The sequence below is a fragment of the Leuciscus leuciscus genome (genome assembly GCF_965113295.1).
Source record: "Leuciscus leuciscus genome assembly, chromosome: 6".
NCBI lineage: Eukaryota > Metazoa > Chordata > Actinopteri > Cypriniformes > Leuciscidae > Leuciscus > Leuciscus leuciscus.
Window position 1 is genome coordinate 43,546,879 of NC_138730.1, and position 25,352 is coordinate 43,572,230.

Below are 25,352 nucleotides of genomic sequence, written 5' to 3' on the forward strand. Positions count from 1 at the left end.
TTTCTCATGATTTTCACATATAGTGTCATGTTAGGGCGATTTGACCAATTACTATATTAATTTGCATTAAATATTTAATGTGTATAGAATGATGATCGCTATAATATGATGATTGTGCATTATGGTCATAAAGTTGCATCTAGATATGCACACAGTTTCTCTTTTATCTTGATTTGATGACACAATGACACATCATGCAAATTGTCCGGCAATAATTGGCTGTGCTTCAAAGTCAAAGTCAAAATAGTTTGAACTTTAAGTGTTCAAACTATTTTAGCAGATAGTTTTCACATAACAGAAGTTATAAATCTTTCAACAACCAATGTTAACTGAAAAAGCATGATGTGTGCACAATATGTTTGTTAAAAAGGCCCTTAAGGCAGAAATCGACTGATGTCACAATTACATTTTTGGACCGACAAGCTATATATACTGTAAAGATAAAGCCGTATAATGTAATGGCTATTTAATATAAGGTTAATGGAGGGTTATAAAGTCAACCGTAATTGCATTTCATTGCCTTTCCAACATGTGTAGATAAAAAAAATTGTGTGCTTGAGGAAAAACTGTTGGTGTTTTATGATCTCTGTGTGGACAGTCCATTATGCTTCAGATAAGTAATGAGATGCAGTCGTGCTAATGTGTTGAATGATATACCGTAAATATTAAACATCAGCATGTTGTGCATTCTGCATGGCCATGAATGATTCTTCAAATCTTGTGTCTTGCTGAGGTTTACTTTACTAAGCAATTAGATATATGATTTACGATGGGCTGTTGATAAAACATATAAGTTTTGCATGGACACAAACCACTAACAATCTGGATTTGGGCAAAAATTTCTGCCACATTGTTTAAAAAATACTCAACTAAATTTATTCCAGCCCTAAAGCTGTTTTACGCCCAAGTCGTTCGGATGTAATGAAGTACAGCTGAGTTAAAACACATGAATAATTGCCAATAGAGTAGTTTAATTCAGAAATAACCTCTGTGGCTATATTTAATGCTGTCCAAAAACTCTTTGGCATCCAGTGGCTTTATGTTTGCTGGGCCGAGATTTATTTGAGGGGAGAAAATGAAATTACTACAACGGAGAGATTTTAATATAATTGATAGACTATAATCCAGTGCGGCCTGCTTTTGGAGCGTTTGGGGGCAAACAGAGGAGATAAAGTTGTTTTTATGGGGCTACAAAAACCTTTCTCTTACTCTCTATCTCCCTATCATTTTCTTTCCTTCTCTCTCTCTCTCTTTCCACACTCCCTTCCCACCAGCCTGTGATGAAATGTTATCAAAAGGGGATTTTAATGGAAAATGATAAGGAGATAACTATCATTTTCTGCTCCCAGAACGTATTGATCCGAGCTTGATACAACACAGATACCGCATGCACAGAATAACACTGCCTGAATCCAATTTTCTTTCTCTATCTTAAATTAGCCAGTGTGTAATTCTCTGGAGTATAAAGCCAAACGCTGTGTTCTTTGTGTAAGCGCCGTCCAGAATGTACCGAATCACAGCTTTGTTTGCTTGTTTTACATCACCATTAACACTTTACATTAACATTAACATTAACATTAACATTAACATTAACATTAACATTAAATGCCATTTGCTATCTTTTTTATCTTAGTAACACGACATTTCTGACTGAAACAGGATAGTCATGCTTGTAGGCAGGGCCGGCCCGAGGCATAAGCGAACTAAGCGGTTAAAAAAAAAAAAAAAAAAAAAAAAACTCGATTGGGGGCCCCCTGGTGGCGAGGGGGCCCCCCATCGAGTTTTTTTTTTTTTTTTTTACATATTAATTAACTTAAACAAGTGACATAAATGAATGAAAGGATTAATAATTCAAGACAAGAAAATTCTGATTTCATGATCAATATACCTGCCTACAACTGCTGCTGTCTGCCAGTGTTTGAGTCATGCGCGTAACCTCGCGTGCATAGACAATTTGTGCGCAAAGTCACGGTAATGTAATGTTAAGCCATGTCACAAAAAATTGATTTGATCAATGATTTATCCTTTAAATATAATGATATTCAGAACAGAACAAGAATAAAAAAATAACTATAAACAAGCCAAAACGAAATAATTTAAAGCGAAAGTGAAAGTAAGCGGCGTTGGGCTCACGTATCTCTCTCATTAGAATCAAAATGTTTCAACATTCACGATGGATTTGGATGGTAAACTATTCTTTATCATAGGCTTTGTACTTCACTCGCGTTCCAAAATCGACGGAAAAAATCATCCTCTTCACACGCGCAAAAATGTGCTTGGAAACATCACAGTGGAAGATTACAAAGCTGGAATATGTTTGTGTGTGTGTGTGTGTGTGTGTGTGTGTGTGAGAGTCGCGGGCGCGATCGAACAGTGGAAACATAAAAACATACTCCGTCATGTTCATACAAGACATCATTCAAACTGCAAAGTGTTGCAAAACGTTGGAGGATATTTTGCAAATAATTTTTTTAATATGTTTTGTGACAGTTTTTTTTCAGAAGTTTCCAAGAGTTAGTAAAAGAGTAAAGAAAAAGTTAAAACTTTTTTAAGTATCTATTTTTTATTAAGTATTTATTTTGTATTAATACATAACCTCATTGTATTAATTTATAATGTAACATTATAGCGTGACATTGTGTCAATAATCGTCAAGCACAGGTGACTCTGCGTGGTGGGAGGGGGCCCCCAAATCAAATTCTGCTTAGGGCCCCCAAAAGGCTCGGGCCGGCACTGCTTGTAGGATGGTTTCTTTACAGGTGGTTCAATGGGAGCCTTTGAAAACATTAAACAATGTGGCAGAAATTTCGGTTATGTCATCCATTTCATGTTATAGAGCAAATGATTGCATTATTAAAGGGATATTTCACGGCTGGAAAGATGAATGTGTATTTAAATTGGGTCATTCTTGTTGTAGAAATGTGAAATTAATTTAGAAGTTGGTGCCTTCTAGACTGAGAAAAGCCAGAAAATATATTTTTGGCTCATGTGGATGAAAGACTACAACTCCCAGAATGCACTTGCTTCGCTGCCCTACGAGGACACTCCCAAGCCACGCCTACCGGTTACAGAGGACAGTATCGGGAGAAATTATACAGCTAGGCTACTAGTCGACTGGAAACTGAAAAGATGCCGTTTTATCGTGAGATCCCCCTATGGGCGGGTTGAACACATGCGGGACGAGCTCCTCCTACTGGCTGTAGTCTCTCGCCTCTGGACAAAAGAGCCTCTGATGACGCTAAATGACGATTTTTGCGTCATCAGAGGTTTTTTTCCAGACACACAATACAGAAATCTCTCGTCTCAGGGGGACATGAGGGAGGGAAGCACGGTCACTCCAAAATACTACCGGGTTTCTACCGATACAAAGCTTAATGCTAATCGGTGAAGTATCCCTTTAAGTTTTCTTTGGAATAACATTGCAGTGAAGTGTTCACAATAAGCGTATAATGAAAGTTTTATCATTGGCAAAAGTTGTCAAGTGTGATTTAGATTTTTGAACACTTTACAATACTGTTCATTTGTTATAGATAGTTTATAGGACATTATAGATACTTCTTAAGCATTTATTAATCTTAGTTAATCTCAACATTTAGCAAAGCATTATTTAAATCAAAAGTTGTGTCTGTTCTGTTAATATTATTTATAGTTATAGTTTTTTAATTAATAACATTAACAAAGATGAATGTTTGTACAACAAATGTATTGCTCACTGTTAATTAGTTAATGCATTAACTAGAGTTAACTAATGGGATCTTATTGTAAAGTGTTACCGCTTTTGAATATGTTCTCGTTTCAACAGGTAATACTATCAGTGCAGTGATGTAAAGTGTGCATGTGAAAACAATTTATGGGGTCTTTTAAAACTAGTTTTACAACCGTCCTAATTTGTTCTGGCATGAGTGAGCTGCTAATGAGATTGTGTTGGTTTATATGATGTATGTTTGTTGTCTTCATGCTGTGCCAGTGTTCATGTATTAGCATGATATTCTTGTTGAATGGAGAACGGATACATGAGAGCTGTTACACTCTCTGCTCTGTGTGTGTGTGTGTGTGTGTGTGTGTGTGTGTGATTAGTTCTACATGAGGTGGTCTGCGCTCTCTGGACACGTGGCTTCGCTCAGAGGGTTGGTTTGGGTCCATCTGAATGTGACTGGTTTAATTAAGGTTTACAGGTTACGCTAGACTACTGCTCCTATAACGGCAATCATTACAAACCAATTCTACTGGAGCTGTGAAAATATCAGAACAATGGATGGGAACGCGAACAGGCTGGGCCGCTCCAGATCACAAACTGCTTTATTATTCCTTTCCTTTCTCTGATCTTTGAGAGCCGACTCCAAGGGGCAGTGCAATAGTTTTAATTTAGAATATAATGAATTTATTCATGTCTTAATGTTCGGGAAAGGCTGAATGTGAATATGAAGAAGAGGCTGAATAGAAAGGAATGAGTCTCTTAACATCGTTTTAATTAATTTTGAGCTTTTTAACATTATTTTTTGCACTTTCTGATTAGCACAAAGCTATCTTGCAAGACAGAGTACAGATTTTTCAGGGTTTAAAAATCACCCTTTAAAGTTGATTGATTGGCAAAATATATAGGGTCAATTCAGGTAATTTAGGACAAAATTACCGTTAATTTCAGCTCAAATGACCTGTTTTTACCCTACTTTTCTCAACAGACTTACCACTCTGAGGTTGTTTAGCGAAGAATCTAAAATTAATAGTTATTTTAGTATTATTCATATTGTCACGCTGGGTTGCAGGAAGAACAGGAGGATGAAGATCAGGTTCAAAACAACTTTAAAAATACACACGAACGAACAAATTATACAAAAGTCAGACGAGCAAACACAACACTAGCATTAACGTGACCAGATTAACTAAAAGGGAACACACATAAACTTAAATAGGGGAGAGCGGGGCACAAAGTAACGCTTTTTGACTTTCTCAGTTTGTGAGTATTTATTTTTTCCACATTAATTTCCCACATGTCTAGTACAATTATGTGTTTTTGTTTTATTAATACAGTATATACTTTTTTCTTGATATACCCCGAAAGAATGGAAGTGAAATGTGACAACATGCCCCATAGGTGGGGTACATTGTAACATGTGTTGGGCACATTGTAACATAACATATGAAAGCTTAAAATGTTATCTGATCTAATAAAAAAAAAATATACAAACCAAACTAAAATATTATCTAAATAAAATACAATTAAAAAACTTTTTCATATAAAATAATGGCAATTTTTAATAATTAAATATAAACTCATTAACACATGAAAACACAGCTATACAACATAGTTCAAAACAAATAAATAATTAGTAATTTCTGAACATTGACTCTCAGTCTTTATTCACCTTTTTCTCACGTTTTCTCAATAAAATTAATAAAAGTATAGAATATAATAGCATATTTCTAATAGGGGCTCATTGTAACGCAGTGTGACAACATGCCCCCGCCTGCACAACTGGGGTTTAAACCCTGCTAGTGTCTTCTGCTAGTTAGCGAAGCATTAAAGAACTATCTCAACTGTTAAATAACATCTTGGAGATTAAAATAATATCAGATTTGTCTTATTTTAAATAAACACAAAAAAATTGAGATGAAAAATTTACTTATGTAAGAAATTTACTTTTGCTATGGTTTAATAAATGTCTATGGATATCTTCCAAAAAAAAAAAATGTTGGCGGATTTTTTTTTTATATATAGTGTTGATATGGCAACTAGTAAATACACAAAGTTTCGTCATCCAAGCATGTGCGGAAGTATTTAAAACAAGCGTGTTACAACTATCCCCGCGTTAGGTTGTGCCCAGCGCTCCCCTACTAAAGATAACGAGGTGTAGACAGCTCAACTAAACAAACTAATCATCACCGTGACCATGGAAACGAAAGAGTGGCGGGAAACAAAGACAAAGAAACACATGTGATGAGTGAAAACAAACTAGTCCATGAAAGCAAACTAACTGAACATTATCAGTTATATATATAATCTTATCTCAAGTTTATTAATATTTGTTAATTAATAATTAATAATTGATTTCATCAATTAAAGATGAGTTTTAAGGGATACAATTATCGACTACAGGGGGACTTTAAATGGGACATATCCAGAAAATCTGACTTTTCCCGTGTTTACGGGCTATAATCGGGTCCCCGGTGCATCTACCAACCCAGAAAACGTGAAAAGTGAAACCCAGTAACTTTGTTTTGGTAAGCCTTTCTCTGCAAGCATGGCAAAAAATAAGCAGATCAGAATCATATTACCGCCCCGTTAATCTGCACATTTTCCACCCACGGCGCCGCCATTTGGTTTTAGCAAGTGACAACAGTGTAACCAGTTCTAATGCAATGGCATTAAAGTTCGAGCAAAGCATGAAAACTGTTCTGTCGTTGCTGCACAGAGGAGCGCAGAACACTCCCAGACTCAGATGAAACAAAAGAGCAGTGAATTAATTTTATTTTCAACGGAAATCCCCCAGAAACAGATGAATCAATGTAACTCCACAACAACTACATAAATGTAGTAGCCTATCCACTAACCATTCAGAAACGCCCATTTAAAGGCACACACAAAGACGGAGCGTTATTGCTCACTCCCAAAAAGGGGCAACTTTGACAAGCTATAATGAATGATCTGGGGGGTATTTTGAGCTGAAATTTCATAGACACATTCTGGGTACGAGAGAGAGAGAGAGAGAGAGAGAGAGAGAGAGAGAGAGAGAGACTACACAGAATGACAGATGTGACTGATGTCTGATCACAGCGATTGACAGTATTTGCTAGTGGATATTTTGGGAGCAGAGGCGCTGAGCTGAGGTTACAAGGTCAAAAACACTGTAACCCAGTTCCAAATCTAGTTTATACTTTAAAACGTGGCATGCGTGTGTATTATTGGCCCTTATGACAAATTGCTTGTGATGACATTCATTTGTAAGTCGCTTTGGATAAAAGCAGCTGCTAAATGAATAAATGTAATAGATTGTGAATTCTAAGTCAAACGTCACGATTACTATTGCTTGTCTTTATTAGCGATCAGAATATAATTCCTTTTGACTTGAGCCACCTAGTAACCGCTTAGAACTCCATAGCAACATGTCAAGAATACACAAAACAGCTTGGCAACAGCATGGCAACAGCATAGCAACGCCCTGGCAACCACCCAGAAAACCCTAGCCAGTTTTGCACAGGCAAACATCACTCATGTTTTCTTCAGAACATGTAAAAATCTTTTTTCTGTGCAGAGAGTCTTTGTGATAAATGGCAGCTTTGGTGCAAGAGTTTTGTGTCAGTGTGTGCAGTTCAGATCTGATCCTCATCTCATTTTTACAGGCTGTGCGTTCCTCACGTACTGCGCTCGTGAATCAGCCATCAAAGCCCAGAATGCATTGCATGAACAGAAGACTCTACCAGGGGTAAGTCTCTTTTAATCTAATGTCTTTTTTTTGTTGTTTTTTTGTTGTTGTTGTTGTTGTTTCATCTATTTCAGGCAGAAATGGTCTAACCGTTGAACGCAATTCAGAAACAACTCTAATATTTCTTCTGATATATATTCCTTTATTTGCAACATGTAATCAATATTATATTTGTACTCCCAAATTAACAGGAATATAGACACTGGCAGAATGTTCAGGTTCTTTTGCATACAACAGAAGAGGTTGGTGACTCAATTTCTAAAAAGGAATAAACATTTCCATAAAATGTAGTCGTTTATGACTATATTTTTATCAAAAGGAGATTGAAATTGTTTTATATAAGCACGTTTATGGTACGTTTTGGTTGTTGTTGAGCTAGACAGCCTCTGGTCACCATCCACTTTCATTGAGCTGACAGAGAACAACGTGAACATTTTGATAACAAGTAGATGATGGTTGACTTTTCATTTTTCGTGGTGGAAGTGTTTATTTGCCTCCTTACATTTTTACGGATCGGGTGGTAAAACACGTCCGTCAGAAGTTTGCGTGTGGCAGATGTCAGACATGTTTTATTTCATCATGCCTTTGGCTCTTTACTGTCAGTCTGCTCAGGTTCAGAGGAAATCCTGCTTCATTATGCGTCTCTCCTGCTAATTTAATGTTGAGTGAATGATAGCAGAGAAGAGAAGATATAGCCGATACACTGAGTCTTTTTAACAGGAAACTTTGATCTCCATTTAACCTCATTGTTGTCTGCAGTTGAGTTGGAGATTTCTCTTTCCCATGTGTGTGAATGGAGCTGTGTTTTTAGGTGACGTGGGATCCATGGGGAATGTGGCGTGTGTTAATCAGAGGTGAGCTATAGAGTTTGTCTGGCTCTCGTGCGAGCACATGTACACATGTTCGGCTGTCACGATCAGACATGTGGCTGCACATTCGTTCGCTCCCGTGGGGTCTATCGCTGCCGTGGGCCAGCTGCCGGAAACCACTACGGTGGAAAAGAGCGCCCGTAGATTTATGGAAAGGTTACGAACATTAACCTTGTTGGCTTGCCCACACAGATGCAGAAAAGCACAATATAAATACATGCACTTCCGGATTTATGCACACATACACACACATATACATACATATATATATATATTGTCTCTCTCTCTCTCTCTCTCTCTCTCTCTCTCTCTCTCTCTGTATATATATATATGTATATGAATGTATATATATATACATTCAATCTATCAAGTCTGTTGACATAATCTTTGATATTTTCATATAAAGATATTTTTAGTAAATTTTGAGTAAATGTGTAAATTGTGTGAAGGATTTTTAAATTTTTTTATTACATTTTCATATTTCAATTAAGTGATTTTGTGTAAAAATATATGTGCATCTCTCTAGAGATCAGTATTGGTTAATGAAAAACACATTGGTAGACCATTAATTGTGCAATTTTACAGTTTTACTTTTGAATTTGTGTATAATCCTCATTCTCAATGATGGTTATCAATAGTCTGAAAATTACTAGAGTATAAAGATTGTTTTCACATAAATCAACACACACACACAAATATATATATATATATTGTGTGTGTAAGTATATACTTTTTCACATTAAAATAATGTGAGTTATAGGATGGACATGTTCTTGACAGGTTTTGTGAGATTTACTCATACTCTGATTTCCAAGCAAACAAGCTGGTCTTAATGGGACGTGTAGCACCGTGAATTAGGATGATACTGGTCATCATTTTCAGATTAAGATGTGTATTATGAACTCTGAATGTGTCTGGATGGAGCCCAATTATAGAACCGGGTGTCTGAAAAAAGGAATGAGCTACTTTTACTTCGAGGCGTGTGTGTTTCTGTGTATGTGTTTGGAGTGGGGTCACTGTAAAAGAGAGCAGTGGAGCGTAATTTTAGGCTGGAGAGACTATTTCAGGAGCAGACGGGGTGTCAGTGGAATAACAGTCAGTCATGTGACACCTGAACTGGTTTAGAAACAAGAAACAGCAGTCACTCACTGGCTTGTGTGTGTGTGTGTGTGTGTGTGTGTGTGTGTGTGTGTGTGTGTGTGTGTGTGTGTGTGTGTGTGTGTGTGTGTGTGTGTGTGTGTGTGTGTGTGTGTGTGTGTGTGTGTGTGTGTGGCCGGTTGAGTTTCATTCTGTTCTGGGATTGGGGCGAAGGGTTTTAGTGAATCTAGTTTGCAAGATTTAGTTTGGGCTTCATGATTCACGCTGAGCCAGACATTTGACAATTGGCACAATTTTGCATTAAGTCCTATTCAGATGCAACACAATAAAGGGGCAAGTAATAAAAAACTATTTCTTCCATATAAATTTGAATAAATACACTACCGTTCATAAGAGACTTTCAGAACTGTAGAGTATATTAATAATATAATAATCAAATATGTTCTCATTGACTGATTTTTTTTATTATGAGATGTTTATGTATGGGTAAATATGATATAACTGATATAATATTCAAACTCTTTAAAGTTTTGCCATCATGAAGCTTAAACTTTGCCAAACCAACAGACAAGTTCATCCTCAGATGTGTTAAAGGGATAGTTCACCCAAAAATGAAAATTCTGTCATTAATTCTTCACCCTCATGTCGTTCCAAACCTGTAAGACTTTCGTTCATCTTCTGAACACAAACGAAGATCTTTTTGATGAAATCTCAGAGCTATTTTTTTTAAAAGCTTCAATTAAATCTGTTCATTATAAGCGATCGAGTCTTCAGAAAATGTGAACTAAACTTTTTCGATCTTTTTGAAGCTTCAAAGTGGTAGTTGCGTAGCTGTCAATGGAGGGACAGAAAGCACTCAGATTTCATCAAAAAGATCTTCATTTGTGTCGAATATGGACGAAAGTCTTACAGGTTTAGAAGGACATGAAGGTGAATAATTAATGACAGAATTTTCCTTTTTGGGTGAACTATCCCTTTAATAGCTTGAGAGCTTGTAAACATGACTTTTTTTTATCCAGACAGTATGCTGACTCAATGAAATGGTACAGTTGTGGTATTTGTGTTTGCAGTTCAAACCGGCAGGTTCAACTAAAACACACGGGACCAGTTAACTTCTTAGATCTAATGCAAAACAGATGAAACGAGGGGATGATCAATCACATAGACGTTCACTAATATTGATTAATGAATGTTGTATTGTTATCAAGAGTGTGCGCTAGTCAACCCTGTTGTACAATTCAACGATTTCCCATGAAGTCAGACGACTCAACTGAAATGTCTGAAGGAAATTTATGGTGTGTGCGTGCACCGTTTCCTTACTTTCCTTTTATTTAAGAGCTCTATCGGCTTGTCAGATTGTATTGTTGTACTATGAGGAATTATTGCGCTCTGGTTGGTTCAGCCACAAGAACTACAATATAATTCATAACTAGGGTATTTATCAGAGAGATGTCTGGGAAGCAGGAAGAGGAGAGAGACGGAGCGCAAGAGAATATAAATAGAGGGAGCTGGAAGATGAATAGAGTAATATGTGCAGGAATACGCCGGGGCACGTCGAGTTTACAGGAAAGGAAAGTAGATGGTATACACAAACAGGGTGATGAGGGTCATGTTGACAGCCCCAGGCATATATGTGCACTTCTGCATGTGTGTATGTTGAACGGAAAGTCACAAAGGGCCCACATCTCCATTAAGAGTCTGCGAAATGCAGGCATCAGGGCACGAGAGGTCGGAGGAGGAGGATGAGAGAGAGAGAGAGAGAGAGAGAGACAGAGAAACAGTTAATCTTACACTTGTTTTGCATTCGTACAAGACATTATTGGACAGTTGGGACAGAAAGGCCATTATTTTTTCATATCAAATAAAAGGACGGAGTAAAATGAGATCGGGGCCGTAGAAATACATATGAATCCCTGCCGATGGCGCGTTGGATGCTATACTGATGTTTGGCATGTCATTTTTTCCATCCTTCTCCAATTTTTTTTCTCTCCATTTGTTATAGGCAACATGAAACGCAGGGAAAAGTAATGTAATTTAGTAGCCTGGATGCCAGCCGCACTTAGCCCCGCCCACAACATTTGAGGTCGGGAAGTTCGGTCTGGACTTGATCTGTTGTGGAGCAACTATGCTCGAACCAGAGCTGTTCGGACCAATCAAATTGTCAGGGCGGGCTTTATACTATGATGGATAGATGATAAAAAATAACGTAATCATCCACGTCACCAAAGAGCGCTTGGGTTGAATTCGTTTACAACAAAGATGAATGCCGCTGGAGGATGGAGATGTGTAGATTTTTCGCCATTGTGTCTGCTATAGAAGATATCGACAGCGCATTAATTTTAAAAGAGGAACAGAGAACCGCGATCAAGGCATTTGTCGATCGGAAAGATGAATGAAGAATTTACGTCACTTACTCCATTGCTCTGATTGGTTATAGGTCTATCCAATTGAGTGCAGAGGCATTTTCTTTCCTGGTTCGGTTGAAACACGCCCCATAATCACAGCCCAATGGAGCAGTATCAGACTCATATTCTAACTAGAATCTGAGTATGACGACGTCAGGCTAGTAATTTAGTACAATCCTTAAAAAGTTGTGGAAAATTCGGTTTAATTCACAGTTATTCGAATAGTGCTTTTCAAAATTCATATTCTTTCAAAGCAGCTTTACAGAAAATGCATGTCTACATTACATTTTAGAGTGATCTGTTATCAGATGTGACTGTGTCCAAGTAATGTCCACATGTCAGAAATATACAGTTCTAAGATAATACAAATCATGTAGTTAGCTAACGCCATGTATTCAGTTAGGCAGAAACGATGAACTCATTAAAGCAATTATTAAGTTGTGATCGTAATGATTATGTAGAAAATTGGGCGGTTGATTCAGAGTTGGCGTCGTCTCTTCACAGGTGTTGGGTCATCTGAAATCTTCCTAAGATACTGGAGCTGGCGAACTCTAGTTACCTCGGGAAGGGAAAATAATTAGCGTAGCTGCTGCTCATAAAATTTCAGGCAGTAGATAGTCATGTGCATTTGATCTGAGTGCAAGGCTATGAGATGCATTATGTGAATGCTTGGCTAAAGAGATGTGTCTTTAATCTATATTTGATAGTGTCTCTGAGCCCTGAATATTATCAGGAAGGCTATTCCAGAGTTTAGGAGCCAAATGTGAAAACGCTCTCCCTCCTTTAGTGGACTAAATATCCTAGGTACTATCAGAAGCCCAGAGTTTTGTGACCTTAAAGACAGTGATGGATTACAGCGTAATATAAGTGTGGTTAGGAGCTAAACCATCTAGTAGCAATACTTTGTAATTAATACGGAACTTAATAGATAACCAGTGTAGATATGATAAAATTGGGGTTATATGGTCATATTTTCTTGACCTGGTAAGAACTCTAGCAGCTGTATTATTATTATTTTTGACTAATTGTAGCTTGTTTATTGAGGATGCAGGACAACCACCTAGTAATGCATTACAGTAAAGGTAATTTCTGAGGTGGAAGAAGGCTGTTTTTGTAACACATGAAATATGGTTTTCAAAAGACAAGTTGCTGTCTAGTTGTAACAGTGGCTGTTTCAGTAAAGACAGGGCATTGGATCCAGTGCAGTTTGACATTTATTATTAACAAAACAGTCAGAAAGTAAATCCAGGCAGAGCATAACAAGAAACCAGGCAAATAACAAAATAATCCAAACACAGGAAAATCCAGAAACTGAAACGACTCACACGAAAAATCCAACAAAGGACAACACCTGACTAAGAACATTCTTCCTCTTCCTCTTCTTCTTCCTCTTCTTCTTCTTCATTGGGGTTTTACGGTAGGCGGCATCCAATAAGTTGCATTGCTACCATCTATGGGACTAGCACCTTAGTGCACTATATCCTGCTATACAGTCCAGTGTCTATTCAAAATGTGAAAAAACTGCATTTTCCCCTCTCGCTTAATCCTACTTCTAAAATACTTTTCATAGATACTTCTTCCAAGCCAATTTCTTACAATTCTCTGAGTAGATCTTGTCTTTGGCGGTCATCATTTCTACAAGAAATCAAAACATGTTGTACTGTCTCAAGTTCCATACATGAACACAAGCCACTCTGGTGTTTTCCTAAAATAAATAAAGTGCTATTCAGAAACGTGTGACCAATCCTCATTCTAGAAATAATAACCTGTTCCTTACGTCTAACTCGTTTACAAACATTAACCGAGTCAGTTACCTTACTAGATAATGAGAATAGGTGCCTCCCTTTGTTTTCTTGCTCCCAGAGCTGTTGCCATTTTAAAATTGTTCCCTGCCACACAATACTTCTACCCTCCGCCTTGGATAGATTTATGTTTACATCTACTGTTTCCTTTTGAGCAGCTTCCTTGGCCAACTTATCAACCTTTTCATTTGTTGCAATACCTACATGAGCTGGGACCCATACAAACGATATTTCTACCCCTCTCCTTTTCACATCTCTAATTGCCAGAAGAATATCATATACAAGGGTTTGTCGACTCTTTGATGACCCTTTCCCAATACTATTGATAGCTGACACAGAGTCACTACATATCAACACTTTATGGTTCTGGTTCTGAATCTGTTCAGTTCATCGCACTGCCATCAGGATTGCGTATAATTGCACTGTGAACACACTTAGAAAATTTGACATTATCTTAAAAGCTTGGACATTTCACCTCTGAACAACAAGAGCTAGACTAAGAACATGAGAAACACTTGGGCGTATATACACTCAAGGGTAGATTGGCAAACAAGACACACCTGGGAACAATCAGGAACTAATCAACAAAGGACTACAAAACATGGCACAGAACAGGAAATAACATAAATCCACACAAGACAAGGGGAACACAAGACATGAATCATAACACTAGTATAATACCCAGGTATTATACTGAAGAGGATGTAACAGTTCATCCTCCTAGATGCAAATTGTATTCTAAGAGTTTCTGCGTAGGTTTTTGGTCCAATAAGTAAAACCTCAGTCTTATCGGAATTTAATAGAAGAAAATTACTGGTCATCCAGAATTGTATATCTTTAACACACTCTGTCAACTCGTGACGTGATGAAATAGGCATATATATATGAAGAGTTCAGATGCAAAAGCCTCTAAGTGCCATCTGAAATTTTCTTCTAGAATGATAATTTTTATAAAGCTTGTATATTTAAGTTAAATAATTTCACTTAAATGACAATTAATAGGTCATTTGCATTGCCATTTAAGTGAAATTATTTAACTTAAATATACGAGCTTGATAAAAATGATCTTTCCAGAAGAACATTTCAGATGGCACTAGGCTTTTGCATCTGAACTCTTCACATATATATATATATATATATATATATATATATATATATATATATATATATATATATAAAATATCATCAGCATAACAGTTGTAAACTAATTTGTTTTCTTATTATATTACCAAGTGTCATTATTGAAAATAGCAGAGGGCCTAAAACAGACCCTTGCAGCACTCCATAATTTACTGACTTTAGCTTGAATAATCCGCCTTTAAATAAGCATAATGATAAAGGCCAGATAGTTACAACCTTAAAGGGTTAGTTCACCCAAAAATGAAAATGATGTCATTAATGACTCACCCTCATGTCGTTCCAAGCCCGTAAGACCTCCGTTCATCTTCAGAACACAGTTTAAGATATTTTAGATTTAGTCCGAGAGCTTTCTGTCCCTCCATTGAAATGTATGTACGGTATACTGTCCATGTCCAGAAAACTAATAAAGACATCATCAAAGTAGTCCAAGTGACTACAGTTGCTCAATCTTAAGTTTATAAAGCGACGAGAATACTTTTTGTGCGCAAAAAACAACAAAAATAACGACATTATTCCACTAGTCATTTCCTTCTCTCTGGGCCTCGAGTTTTTTCACGTAGTATAAATGCGTATCGCATCTGTGTTGTACGTCACACGTAGGCTCACTATTGGCCGGCGCTGGTCATGTGTGTGATGCGTGTGTACAACACAGAAGCGCTACGCAGTTTTACTTCGTGAACTCACTCGAGGCCCAGAGAGAAGGAAATGAATAGTGGAATAAAGTCATTATTTTTGTTTACTTTTTGAGCACAAAAAGTATTCTCGTCGCTTTATAAACTTAAGATTGAGCCACTGTAGTCACATGGACTACTTTGATGATGTCTTTATTAGCTTTCTGGACATGGACAGTGTACCGTACATACATTTCAATGGAGGGACAGAAAGCTCTCGGACTAAATCTAAAATATCTTAAACTGTGTTCCGAAGATGAACGGAGGTCTTACGGGCTTGGAACGACATGAGGGTGAGTCATTAATGACATCATTTTCATTTTTGGGTGAACTAACCCTTTAACCACCTTAATGTGGTCGGGCTATAAATCTGTTTTTGTAATCTCATTAAAATGTTTGTTTTTTTTAGTTTTTTTTTAACATCCAGTAATACTAAAATACTAAAAAAATCATGGAAATTAATTGGGCAGATGGTGTACAGATCCTGGAAAGGCCATTTGTAACCTGTTTTACTTCATATTTCTGAGTGAAACAGAATGTAGAGATTGTGATTTTAATGCCATTGAATCAAGGTTGTAAATATGGTCAATTTTAACGCCCCTGTTTCCATCCTCACATATGAGAGCAGATGAGATTAGGGGCGACCCTCTTTTCCACAGGGGCGATTCCTTTTCCTCATTAAAAATCCATTCAGTTCACTTAAATTCAGTTGAATCAAATTCCAATTGATTGAACTGAACTAAACATACATTAATTTGTTTTAGTTCAGTAAAGCTTCTTATGAATCCCTGCAGGGACGATTCATAGAGATAACAGGGAAAAACGATTGTGGACACACAGTCAGCATATATTTAAGGAAATGAAGGAGCGGGGAAGAAAAACACACTGTAGAAAGGGAGGCCTGGACTTCATTGGTGGTATCGGTCCAGAGAATGAACGTTTATGATACCGTTTTGAGTCACCATTTGATGTTCAATGTAAAATCTGGATTCTAAAGCTAAACTAGTTGAGAACCACTAGTGTATAATGTGGCTATAGGGGTCTATAATGTTATTCATCACCATGTATAGATAGTAAATAGCAGTTGTGTATTTTCAATAACTCTGTGGCTCTGGGAAGGATCACAGCTGGGAGTGAATCTCAATAGAGCTCAGCTGTAGATACACAGGATCTCTACGTGTGTGTTTGTGAGTGTGTTCTCTATCCGCTGTTCTCGACATCCTTCAGCGAGGCACAGCTTGAGGGATATATAGTTGCCATAGAAACGGCAGCAAGCCTGTTATCAGTGTAAGTGTAATGAGAAAAAATGCAATTTCAGCCAGCACACATGCACACACTCGCAAACACACTGCCAGTGGACGACCGTATAGTGGCACCTTTGCTTTGCTTCGCTGTCTCGTTTCACAATTCATCTAACAAAAGGCGTAGATGTTCTTCTGGCATATTCATTTGAGTTCAGTGTCATTTCATCTGCACAGAACCACCTGTTTTAGCACTGCTAACTGAACTGATGTATCAACTTTGTCTCAGATTTGTGGGAATAAAAACCCAAACAAGTCAATAGTTGTCATACAGTAAGAGTATATAGAGCTTTAAAATTAATAAAAGATCAGATAATTTGATGAGAAACATTTGCGTTCATATTGAGATTTGTTACTTTCGATCACAGACTTTTGAGAGATTAGTCCCTTTCACACATATACTGTTTTACTGTTTTTACTGGTAAATTTACCGGTAAATTACCATTAAGAGATCATGTGTGAACAGGACCTTAAAAAAAAAAAGAAAAAAAAAAAAGGTAAATCACTTCTGGCAATTTAAGAGTATGAGATTACCAGTAAATTACTGGTATGTGTGTGAACAAAGAATGAAGATTACCGGTATGAGCACGTACGCACTGACATAAGAAGTTTGCTTTTGTGCCAATCATTATTGGAGATGGCACGATTTGTTTACAATCTGCTTTTTAATAATGTTTCTATGTAAATATGTGCTAGATGGACATCTTTGTGCCCAGAGCTTTACACTAACTTTTCTGCTCTCCAGCCACTGTGGCTAGTGGTTTTCCAAAGTTACCACTCAACATTTTCACTTACCATAATTTTTTTAACCGTAAATCATTTTTTAAGTTACACACTCACGAGTTGAGACGATAATATTTGATCACTTTTTGATATTTTATCACTTTTTGATATTTTATAAAGATGATATAAAACTTTTTTTTTTTTATCTTCAGTTGAAATATATGACTGGAAAAATAATATTTTATTCGACTAATTAAAACAATGCAGGTGCATTTTTAAATGTTTTTTTTAACTAATCTTGGGCTGTCATTTACGATTATTTCGATAATCGAGTAATCAGTCGATTATTTTGCCGATTAATCGAGTAATCTGACATTTTTTTGTGGTAATAAAAAATATACCTAAGTGAACAACCTTTAAAATGACTTGAATTGCATATATAATAATTACAACGAGGCAATAATAATTGGTTCAAATTAAGTATCAATAGCAAGTAATCATTCTGGTATTTTTATACTGTGTGAAAGATGCTATTGTTATTGGTATTATTGATGCTATCTCTTCTAAAGGAGGCACATGTGAGATAACTGGGATCTTTTTCTCAGGGTTACTGACTTTTAAGATTTCCACTCATGAAAATTAATAAAACATTTAAAACGTTATGGACATTTCTCTAGTCATGCTCAGCTCTAAAGTATTTAATTGACTAAAAATAGCTCCTTTTAAGTGAGTCCTTATTCAGTAATAACAGGAAAAGTTATGGAAAAATGTAGGTCATAAAGTGTGGGAACTCTACGGAGAAACATCTGAAAAGCAAAAGTCTCTCCTTTTATATAAAGATTTTCTTTTTCTTATTTTGTTTATGTATATAAGCAGAACTTTTAGAATGTGAAATTGGATTGGATTCATTGGATTTGTTTATTGGATTGACAAAAATTTGTGCATGAATGTAAACATATTGTTGCTATTGTTTTATAAAAGCAATAAATCACGTCCCGTGGTAATTTCATAAAAAGAAACTGGATACTGATGCCAAACCTTTCGACGGATATATAATTTGTCAACATTCTGAACATTTGTAGACCGTTTTTTATATAGTTAATGTAAACAACGGTAAACAAAGTGACACTGGGCCCGCCAGCTGGGATCAGTGGTGCCAACAGGTTAAAGCAACACTAAAGAACTTTTCCTCGTCGGTCCCCCTACAGGTTGGAAGCGGAATTGTCCATTGTCCAAAAGTCCGCTGTCATAAATAATTTAGCCTACCGTCGCACGCACGCTCGTTATCCAGCACCGGCTTTGGAATGAACGATGTCCACAGACAAGATAGAGAATGTTGCATGATTTTATGAAAGTATGATGTATTGCGACATCAGAAACGAAGAAAAACAAAATAATGACTTTTGTAACGCTTGCCGTAAAGCAAGTCAAATTTGTAGTTTCTTATGTCTCATTCGAACTACAGAAACGCGACCCGATCTGGCAAACTTACATAGTGTGGTTATAGCCGATATAGGGCCGCAAAGCGAATGAAGAACTGCCGTTCACCCTGTTATGACTTGATGAACCACTGAAACCATTTTGGAAACATTATTTTAAGGTAAAAAAAAAAGTTATTTAGTGTTGCTTTAAATGGTTTTTGCATTGAAGTGAAGAACACACCTAGCAACACCCCTTAACCATGCTAAAATCACAGTAAAGCACAACATCTCATAGTTTCTTGCTTTAATGAGCCACTAGAGTAAACTAAACTATTTCTGAGTATATCTGAACTGCTCTCCAGCTCATCTCAGCTTCTTTTCTCTGTGTGCTACTGTGTTCTGCATTGGCATGAAGGCTGAATATGAGAATGAGGCCTTTTACATAACAAGTCATAAAGAGAGAGAGAGAGAGAGAGAGAGAGAGGGAGTTCCATGTTGCTGCCACTTGGCGATGACCTAAAATGTAGGCGCACACAGTCACACATCAAAACGAATAACGATCCAATGCTGCGCTCATGAATTCTAGGTCATTAAGTCCCGCCCCCATGCATGTGTTTCTTTTTTCATTTCAAAGTGCAGCAGTAATGTGATGTGCTGCTGGAGTTGGCCCGAGGCAAGTGTGTGTGCGCGTTTGTTTATGAGCGTGCGTTTATACATATGTATGCTGTATGGTGTGTGTGTGTGTGTGTGTGTGTGTGTGTGTGTGTGTGTGTGTGTGTGTGTGTGTGTGTGTGTGTGTGTGTGTGTGTGTGTGTGTGTGTGTGTGTGTGTGTGTATGAGGGCTGGATGGTATGACGGTATATACTGCTTTAAGCTATTTACTTGTGAGAGCGATGAAGGAACGTAAAAGCTCAGGAGACTTTAAGTATCTGGTTAGTCTTAGATTATTCTCCTAAAATTCCTTAGGAAAAATAGGAATAGTCACATATGAGTCAACATTGGTCATATACAATAAGAATATAGAACTATAAAATAAATGTACACTACCTTTCAGAAATTTGGGGTATACATAAGATTTTCTTTCTCTATTTTTTTTAATTTAGTAATAATAAATGTTTCTTGAGCAGCAAATCATCATATTAGAATGATTTCTGAAGGATCATGTGACACTGGAGAAAATTCAGCTTTGATCATTACAGTTTAAAATATGTTCACATTGATACTTACATACTTTAAATTGTAATATTTCACTATATTACTGTTTGTACTGTATTTTTATCAAGTAAATGCAGTCTTGATGAGAATAAGAGACTTCTTTCAGAAACATTAAAACAATCTTACTGATTCCAAACTTTGGTTTCAGTGCTGCCTGGGAAAAGTTATTGCGATATATATTATTAATATGATCATATTTGTGATGTCTCTTTTCTCTTTTACATCATTATCTCCTGCTCTGTGTATTTATGTGGGTTTATTTAGTCCTGATGGGTAAAATCCAGCTCTGTTGGTTTTATTAGGACTGATGTAGTCTCACACGGCTCGCCCACAGACACAAAAAAATGACAATATTATATTTAAAATCACAAGCTCCAATCTAAATGGCTATGTGCAACTTACGGGAATAAGGCTCCACAAATTTATAGGGAGAAATATGGATTTTTATAAATATAATTAATATTAACTTTTTTTTGATAAAAGTGGATTTTTTGATTGGTAAATGTTGATATAAGAATATTTGACTAAATATTTTTGATTTTATGCTTTTGTATGGCTTATTATTGCATTCGATTGTTGTTGAGTGTGGATTTGTGACATGCTGATGGTAAAACAAATTATGCTTATTTCCCATGCACTTTTTTTTATACATATTTATATGATGCACTTAAAGGGATAGTTCACAAAAAAAAAATATATATATATATATATGTGCATAGCCTGCACATATATATATATATATATGTGCATATACAAATGTGATAGCCTATTGATTTTAAACAACAGTTCAATAAACAAGAAATGAATGTTAAGTTACTTTCATTTTAACCATGGGAGGGCGATTGGGTTTGTTTGAAACGGGCCGTCTCTGGTTCTGTCTACCGCGTGGAAAGAGGCTGCAGTGGATCTGTGCTAAATGTTATTGACAAGCAGCTATTTTAGGTCTTGCTCACGGCTGCCAAACGCATGATGTAGAGCTGCTGTGTTTGGCACCAAATAGCGCTGTCATTTTGTTTGTGTTAGTGAGTGTGATGCAAACCTCTCAATGCCCTGCTTGATTTAGTGAAGTTGACGTGAAGATGCTTTCTGCAACACCTCACAATGTCTATCCAGGCTGAGTGAGCACTACTGGCCATCAGTGCCAATTTTGCAGTGTATATATAGCTATAGATTTTTTTGTGTGTTTTGAAGATACACATATTGCTGTATTTATGTATTTTCTCTGAAATGGCTTATAAGTTTTCCTATAGCTCAAACAGTAGAGCGTTGGCGCTTGCAACACCAACGGCATGGGTTCGATTCCTAGGGAAAGCAAGACCTGATAAGGAAAGGCAAGACAAGTTTATTTATATAGCACATTTCATACACTATGGCCATTCAAAGTGCTTTACAGAAAGGAATTAAAATAATGACAAAATAAAAGCAAGGACAATTAAAACAGTTATAAAATAAGTTAAAAGAGTAAAAAGATGATAAATAGATAAACTTATGAGCAAAACACCGGTGTATCATATTTTTCACAACTCCCAGTTTTACTCTGAGATTTTCATTCTGAGATAAGAATGTAAATTTGTACCTTGAAATGCAATGTAAGTCACTTTGGATAAAAGCGTCTGCCAAATGCATAAATGTAAACCATGATTGCAACCAAACACTTAATAGATTTATGCAAACACATCTTCAGCACTGATGAAAAACAACGTTCGAAATCCAGTCCTGTTTTTTATTTTCTCAAGTTTTGCCTTTGTTAATGTCCTCTAATGTTACATACATTATCCACATAATAATTCATCATATTTTCATGATCGATATTGTCTTCAATTCACTTTGATAGATGCTCTCAGCATCAACTCAAATACTGGGTTTTTAGTTTTCAGTGGGGAAACAATCCCATCTGACTGAATTTGTTGATTTGGCCGGTAATTAAATCTGTAAAATAAAATATATTGTAGACATACATGTTTACGAGGCGTCCCATGTTAACGTTGACTTGCTTGCGTCCACTGCAATCCTCTTGTAGCTTCTATTATTTAAACTTGCTTGTACTGTATTGGCTTTATTTAAAGTGTAAAAAAACACAGACAACTGCAAAAGCTGATGAACAGCAATGTTTTATGAGACAGTCACTCTTGAGATCTATTGTTAAAGTTTTCCCTTTATTATTGTTCTTCCCACCGAGGGTTGGGAATCGAAAATCGATTCCAATTCCGGAATTGGATACTTAAGGTCAGGAATCTGATACATGTTACAGAATTAAAATGTTGATTCCTCTTATTGATTCCTTTATGTGCATTTTAATATGATTTTAAACCATTCAAGCGCAAGAAGACCAACGCACCAAGCCGCCTCCCACTGTATAGTGCGCGATACTGAACAGTTGAAAGGACAAATACACTCAAAAATATATCAAAATATCCTCGTGAACACAGTCGGTTATGTCTTAAGTGAACATAAACACTTGACAAAGAAAACGCATGTGTAACAGTATATTGGATCCGTGCAGCTCTTAAAGTGACAGCAGCCTAATATTCCTGCTGCCATCTCTATAATAACGATAATCAATCAACAAATACAAAGAGAAAATTCAGTCGCTGTTCTTGACTGTGTAACTTGTGTAACTATATTTGTAGTGTATCTTTTATTTAGTAAGTGCTATTTTACATTTGATTACAGTTTCTGTACCTGAATACGTGAAAAACATAAAACCCTGTTAATTTCAATCGTATCTTTGTTCAGTTGCGATTGCTAATTTGTTTGTTCTTTTTTAAATAATGAGTGTTTAATTGTCTTTTAAAAATGCTTGAAATTTATATTAGTTAGGCTAGTACTAAAGTATTAAACCATAGGAAATGTGGTATTATAAGTATTAAACCATAGGCAAAAGTTCCTTGTGTAAGTCTTCTTTAGCCTGTTGATTTGTGCTCATGGTATTTCCGCTACAATTAAATGTTTTGAAATAAGACTTAGAATGAATGCGAATGATATCTAAGTTTTGTTTTTGTTTAGTTTTTTACCTTAATGAAATCGAAATTAGGAAGAATCGACAAGATTCGGAATCGATAAGCAGGAATAGGAATCGGATTCGTTAAAAATGAAATGATACCCAACCCTATTACCACCAGTGGAAATCATCAATGTCAATAAGAACAATAAGATGTCTTAACACCAAAGAACAATAAGAACCTTCACATGCTTCATCCTTTCTTGCGTTTATTGTGAATGCACTAGATTTGCACGTTTATATGGCGAAAGACAAGACCGACATATGGGTGTGTAGATGATGACAGCATATTAATTTTAGGGTGATCTATTTCTTTAAGATCTCTCAAACCACAAACTGGATATTTCCTCCACCCCATCCACCGGCTTATATTTTGTGTATTAATTATTCTGCCAAAAACACGAGTGTGTGAGAGAGGATGAAAAGATAACCATGGAAGGATTAAAGGAATCCTGCTATAAATGGACTGTTTTGTTCCTGATTAGCTTTCTGAATTATAACGAGGCATGAGAATTTCATTTTCCTCTGTGTGTGTGCTGTCGTCTGTTTCAGATATAGAGAGAGTATGTTCATTTCACCCATGAAACTTATAGACACACACACCTGGGCATGTCTTTATGTTCCAATACTAACTGTATAAGTCAAGTCAACTTTCTTTAAATAGCGCTTTATATAATACAGGGATAATTTACAGGGATGAACAATGATTCGATGATGTAAAGAGATTTCAGCTCTGCTTCAGTTCAATCATGTTGCATATGAAATCACGCATGTGAAACGGTTATTACGGCAAAAAAAAAAAAAACTACTAATTAAAAAAAAATTAATCAATGAAATATAAATGAAAAGGCGAAACTAAATGAAACTGGATGAAAAACTAACTAAAATAAAAATTTCATCTAAAGTGTTTGTTTGTCCCACTGTAATTTTAACTATTACATTAATTCATATTTTAAAGTTTAGTTTTAGATTCAGTAAACACGAATGAGCCTGTTTTTTTCATGTAAATAATGACGTATGTTAATTTCTCAGCTGTGAAGTCATTTCGACAGAAAACGCAATAACCTTGATGTGCCACACACAGACTCTCTCTTCCCCGGCTGTATTCTCTATCCCGCTTAAGCAGATTCACTTGTTGATGGCGGGAGCTTTGGAGAGACGGGGGAATATTACAACCTAAAGGTCACTGTCTCAGACCCCATTACTGTCCGAGACGCTTTATCATTCCCAGAATATCTCATAAGCGCACACATCTCTGCTTTAGTCTGCACTTCATTTCTTCTGTTTGCCTTTGCAGGGCTTTTTCATTTTCGCAAAAGATGGAGCTATTCATTTTGCTTTCACGTTCTGTCCACCTCGCGACAGATAATGCAGCTCTAGTCCACAGGAGGGAAGAACGTCTCTCTCTCTCTCTCTCTCTCTCCTCTCAGTCTCACTGCAGCTCTAATGCACAGGTAAAAAAAATATCTGTCCCTATTGGAGATATAAAAAGAAACCCATAAAGCCAGAAAACAAAGGGAATAGCTCATCCCAAAATGAACATTCCGTCATAATCATGAAAGTTATTGGGGACTGGAGCCCTCAAGCTCCAAAAAAATAAATAATAAAAACTCACCATAAAAGTATTATATAGTCCATATGCTATATACCAAGTCTTCTGATATCATACGATAGCTTTAGTGTGAGACACATTTATGTTGTTTGCTGCAGATATGAAGCTCTCAAATCAAATATGGCTCCACATTCGATTCGTACACAGCAGAACGGATGATTTTAGTGATGCACCAATCATGATTTTTCATTGGCCAATTCCGATTGACTGTTTTTTATAAGCAAGGCCAATTCCGATCCCCGTTGCCAATTTTTCTTTGTTTCAGCAAATGTATTTGTTGTTTATTTGTTGTATTACAGGCTGGTATGGAAGCTTGTTTCCGCCACAGAATACAAAATAAAAAAGGTCATTGTGAATTTTTATCTCACAATTCTGACTTTTTTTCCTCACAATTCTGACTTTATATCTCACAATTGTGTTTATATCTCGCAATTCTGACTTTATATCTCACAATTGTGTTTATATCTCGCAATTCTGACTTTATATCTCGCAATTCTGACTTTATATCTCGCAATTCTGACTATATCTCACAATTGTGTTTATATCTCGCAATTCTGACTTTATATCTCGCAATTCTGACTTTATATCTCACAATTCTGACTTTATATCTCACAATTGTGAGTTTATAACTCACAATTGTGAGTTTATATCACACAATTCTGACTTTATA

General features: G+C 36.3%; 1 protein-coding gene across 1 annotated transcript in view; it reads left to right on the top strand.

Annotated features, from left to right (window-relative positions):
• The window catches only part of LOC309501087 (CUGBP Elav-like family member 5), a 214,076-nt gene that overhangs the window by 6,544 nt on the left and 182,180 nt on the right, over positions 1-25,352 (top strand). Inside the window, exon 2 of the mRNA XM_082173061.1 lies at positions 7,342-7,424. Within this exon, the coding sequence (XP_082029187.1) occupies positions 7,342-7,424 (83 nt within the window). The remainder of the gene's footprint in view (positions 1-7,341; positions 7,425-25,352) is intronic.